The sequence below is a fragment of the Scylla paramamosain genome, chromosome 1 (assembly GCF_035594125.1).
Source record: "Scylla paramamosain isolate STU-SP2022 chromosome 1, ASM3559412v1, whole genome shotgun sequence".
Taxonomy (NCBI): Eukaryota; Metazoa; Arthropoda; class Malacostraca; order Decapoda; family Portunidae; genus Scylla; species Scylla paramamosain.
Genome location: NC_087151.1, coordinates 8,602,501 through 8,607,500, shown reverse-complemented (window position 1 = coordinate 8,607,500; position 5,000 = coordinate 8,602,501). Strand labels below are relative to the sequence as shown.

The following is a 5,000-nucleotide window of genomic DNA, read 5'->3' as shown; positions in this document are numbered from 1 at the left end:
GGTTTCAGTATCACACGTAATTCATCCAAGTGCAGTAATTTTTCGTGTCCTTAGTGCAGGATTCGTGTCATCTCTCCTGTTTCCCCTTCGTCAGGCTAGTGGTGGTGCTGCTGTCTCTCAGTCTCTTTGTGGCCGCGTCGGGTTCCTGGCGTGGCGGCGTGTAGGGGGAGCCGGGCGGGGAAGGCAGTCGCTCATTACCTGACAGTAAACCTTTACGAGCTGAGAGCTACAAATGTTTCCACACGGCTTTATGGCTTTGGATTACAGGGTAGAGATCGGACGGGTGGTGTTGGCGGGAGTTGTTGTTTTGGTGGTGAGGATGAGGGTGGTGGTGGTGGTGGTGGTGGTGGTGGCGGTGGTGGTAGACATTTTTCGTCTTTGCTTCCATGTGCTTCTTTTAAAACATCCTTCTTTTTCTTTCGGTCTTCCTTTTCATCTTTTTTTTCCCCTTTCTTCCTTTCCTCCCCATTTCTGTTTCCATCTCCTTTTTTAAAACATCCTTATTTTCCTTCCTTTCTTCTCTGTCACCTTTTTCGTTTCCTCTCTTTCTTGCCTCCCACTTCTTCGCCCTCTTCATCCATATATCCTTTCCACACTGTGGCTTTCACCCTCCTTACTTACTCCCACCTTCCTTTGTCCCTCCTTCATACACTTCGTTTTCCATTTACTTAGCATTCCCATTCCCTTCTTTCCCCTTTGTCCATTTCCCCTTCACTGTTCTCCCACCTACCATTTTCAGAATTTCCTTCCTCTTACATCTGAAACTCACTCACTCTCCAATTTCAATGTTCGATAATAAAGGAATTAATCGTTCGGGTAGTAAGAGAATCACTCGATATGCCTTAAGCGAAGAGATTTGTTGTTTTCAGTCCAAATGCTCGTATTTTTAAAGACTGCTCTCTCATCACGACTATTTTCAAAGGTCACAGAGATAATCAGCCAGATTTTCAAAGAGGGTTTCTCCTGTTAGCAACGAAGAAATCTAGTTAATCACTTACTGGAGGATTAAAACACTCATAAAAACTAATATAGCTTCAACTAGAACCCTTGGAATGCAGTAAGGGTGAGACGCAGAAGTATTTCAGAATATTGTCTTAAGTCTTTGATAAATATCCCACTCACCTGGTGTGTATTGGCGTCTCTTGAGGTGTGGTGTGAAATGGTGAGGCTGCATCGTGTCTAATACTGAACACTTGGCTTGTATCCTTGCCCTTCTCCTGCCCTTATCTTGCCTCACCTGTCTATTTACTGTTGCTGATTATGGTCAAGTAGCGTAATATCTCCTGTATCTTATTGCTGTTTGGTACTCTCTCTCTCTCTCTCTCTCTCTCTCTCTCTCTCTCTCTCTCTCTCTCTCTCTCTCTCTCTCTCTCTCTCTCTCTCTCTCTCTCTCTTCCACCACCTACCTGAATTTTGAGAGAGAGAGAGAGAGAGAGAGAGAGAGAGAGAGAGAGAGAGAGAGAGAGAGAGAGAGAGAGAGAGAGAGAGAGAGAGAGAGAGAGAGAGAGAGAGAGAGAGAGAGAGAGAGAGAGAGAGAGAGAGAGAGAGGAAGAGAAGCCCTGCAATGCCTCTACCTGCAGGGAACCATAGCAACATAATGACGTAATAACACACCTGTATGAATGAGGTTGTTAGTAAACATTTCCTGAAACAGATGATACTCCCACCTGTTAGCGACAAGAGGGGCGGGAGCTGCACTTTCCGCCCGTGGGAGAGGGAGGCATAAAGTCGAGTGTTGGTTTACCTGAGAGGAAAGACAACACGGCCCGTCCTGGGAAGCGTGTTCATTTTTCATGCACAGTTCTGGTTTCTAATTGCTGCTCTGTTGATATATTACCGCCCTCCCCGAGCGTCCCTGAGGCGAGGCCGGCTTCCAAGGGGGTCACCCTGAGTATGTGTGTGTGTGTGTGTGTGTGTGTGTGTGTGTGTGTGTGTGTGTGTGTCATTGTCTGGTCAGCGAGACTCTTTGTCCCCGGAGAGTTAAAGTTTAGGTGCCCATCAATTCATTATTTTGGTTCTTTTTTTTTTTTTTGTCTCTTTTTTACCATTGCTTTGAGTTGTTCTCTCTCTCTCTCTCTCTCTCTCTCTCTCTCTCTCTCTCTCTCTCTCTCTCTCTCTCTCTCTCTCTCTCTCTCTCTCTCTCTCTCTCTCTCTCTCTCTCTCTCTCTCTCTCTGTATATGCAGTTTTATATTTTACTTGTGTTTTATCTGATATATGACCAAAAAACTGGTCCAGTTCCTGCACGTGTGTGTGTGTGTGTGTGTGTGTGTGTGTGTGTGTGTGTGTGTGTGTGTGTTTAATCAGGGAAATTCCGTGACATCATCTGGGGGATTAGAAGCAGAGGAAAGGCACCGTCCACACACACACACACACACACACACACACACACACACACACACACACACACACGTATTTGCTTAACATGAAAACTTACGTAGCGAGGAGGGGCGATGGTGTGACTCTGTGTCGTTTTCTGCCCCGTCATGTAATGTGTGTACGTAACGTGTACTTTTTGCCTCTACTTCAGGGCAGCAGGCGAAGGCAGGCTGGGTCCCGAGGAGAAATAAGAAGTATAAGAAGAAATAGATCCTGTCGAGGTCACCTTATTGTCGTACTTCAGGTAGGTGTTCGGGGACACTTGTTATTTTAAAGTGTTCAGAGAATTATTAATCTAACCCTTTAACTGATAAAGACTCTTGTTATTTTGAGTACCCTTGTGTAATTTTTTTTTTTTTGAGTTTATGGCTGGGATTATAGGTAAGAATAAACCTATTTTGCATATTCTGTAAAGTGACTGTCATGTGTAGGCCTCGTGGTTTCCTGCAGTTTCCCTTATATTCTCACATTTCTAATTTTAGTAAGCAAGCAAAATAAATCTACATACACTGAACATTCAACCATAAAAGAACAAAAGACAAAAGGGAGACTGAAGAAGGCCACTTGGTCAACACAAGGCAGCTCATGAACAATTAAGACTTACTACCTCCCTTCCTCAGCTGTGCATTTATCGATCCTCCTCTTGAAACTATCTAATGGAGATGAAGGACGTAGAGGGAAGGGGAGGTAATATTCTGCATAGGAAGGCTGATGGGAAGAGAAAGAGGAAGAAAACTTAGGGAGGGCGAAAGGACGAGAAATAGAAAGAATATTGAGAGTTAGGAGAGGGGAAAGAAGGAGCAAGAGAAAGAATAAAATGCTTATATGCAGAGAGAGAGAGAGAGAGAGAGAGAGAGAGAGAGAGAGAGAGAGAGAGAGAGAGAGAGAGAGAGAGAGAGAAACACACGAAAAATTGAAAGAAAACGGAGGCAATGTAGTCAGTCAGCCCACGTGCACGGAAGAGAAAAGAAAGAAGAAAATAACAGGACAAAGGAAGGTGATGACGAAGATCTTTCCTCCTTCCCCCTTCCCCCCAGCAGCTGATAAGGTCACGTGACGAGGAGGCGGTCAAGCTGCATGTCCTTCCGTGACCTGGGCGGCGGCGAACAGTCACTGGGGAGGGAGGGAGGGAAGAGAGGGAAGGGAGAGGAGGGAAGGGATGGGAGAGAGGGAAGGGCCACGGGTTTGGTCTAATCCGGGGCAAGGAAAAAATTAAGGTTGGGGGCAATCTGAATCAGTGGTCAGATTGACGTTGTGGAGGAGGAGGAGAAGGAGAAGGAGGAGGAGGAGGAGGAGTAAGGGAAGAGAAGAGGGTGATGGGGAAGAGAAAGAGGATGACGTGGACAAGAAGGAATGGACGAAAGTCTCTTACTACCTTATCGACGTTGTGGAGGAGGAGGAGGAGGAAGGAGGAGGAAGAGGAGGAGGGAAAAGGAAGGAAAAGGTTGACTGAGAAGAGAAAGAGGAAGACGAAGATAAGCAAGAGGAAAGGATGAATATCAGAATAGAAGAAAATAAAAAGAGAGAAAAAATTGACTGAAAGATTCTGCCTCCCTTGTACATTAAAAGCAAATAAATAAATACATAAATAAATAAATAAATAAGCAAGCAAATAAACAAATAAGAAGCTATTAAGATGTAGATTTTAGTCTAGCAAATAAGCAAGAAAGAAAAGAGAAACAGACCAAAGACGATGATGAAGATAATGAACGAGCACATGATGGAGGAAAAAATAGCAAAAGGATGAGGTAGAAGGGGAAGAAGGCAAGAAGGAGGAGAAACCCAAATCAATAACAGATAACACGTGGAAGGCACTGCGAGACTTAAGCCGGAAAGAGTCGATTGGCAGGAGGCGGGGAACGAAAATCTGATCCGTTTTCTTCAACCAGAGATGGAGAAGAGAGCATGAGAGGGAGACTATCAGAGAGAGAGAGAGAGAGAGAGAGAGAGAGAGAGAGAGAGAGAGGAGTATGTTTCAAATGCTCTCTTAACCTTCAATCCTGACTCATTACATCGCCGCACATCCTCCTCCTCCTCCTCTTCCTCCTCCTCCTCCTCCTCCTCCTCCTCCTCCTCCTCCTCCTCCTCCTCCTCCTCCTCCCCGGCCCACATCACTTCATAATAGAGTGTTAAGTGGCCGTGGTCAGCACTTCACACTTTAGGTGGTTGTCGCGGCCAGGAAAGAACCCAAATTTACCTCAGGAATTGAAAATAACGCTTATTTACCCTAAAAATGTCGAGTTTTTTGGCGTGTTGGTCATTTTTTGTCGGGGAAAAACCTCCAGCACCGCGTTTTTTGTGGGGGTGTGGATGTATCTTTCTCGTTTTTGGTTTATTGTTTTTTATCATGAATGTTTAAGGAGATTTCTTTATTTTTTTCCTGCGTTTTATTTTCATGTTTGTGGACGAGTGCGAGTGATTAGCTTGTGAGAGAAAGGGAGAAAGGATAAGGGCGAGAGAAGTGAAGAGGAAAGAGAAAAGATAGCAAGAAGTAAATGTGAGGGAAAGAGAAAAAGGATGAGGATGAGAGGAGTAAAGAAGAGTGAAGAGAGAGAGAGAGAGAGAGAGAGAGAGAGAGAGAGAGAGAGAGAGAGAGAGAGAGAGAGAGAGAGAGAGAGAGAGA

General features: G+C 44.9%; 1 protein-coding gene across 26 annotated transcripts in view; it reads left to right on the top strand.

Moving 5' to 3' along the window:
* The window catches only part of LOC135099722 (uncharacterized), a 353,588-nt gene that overhangs the window by 278,687 nt on the left and 69,901 nt on the right, over positions 1-5,000 (top strand). For all 26 annotated transcript variants that reach the window (XR_010268324.1, XR_010268323.1, XR_010268314.1 and 23 more), the window contains one exon: positions 2,529-2,621. Coding sequence is in view for 1 of the 26 variants with exons in the window: in XM_064002216.1 (XP_063858286.1) it covers positions 2,529-2,587 (59 nt within the window). In the remaining 25 variants the exon portion in view is untranslated. The remainder of the gene's footprint in view (positions 1-2,528; positions 2,622-5,000) is intronic.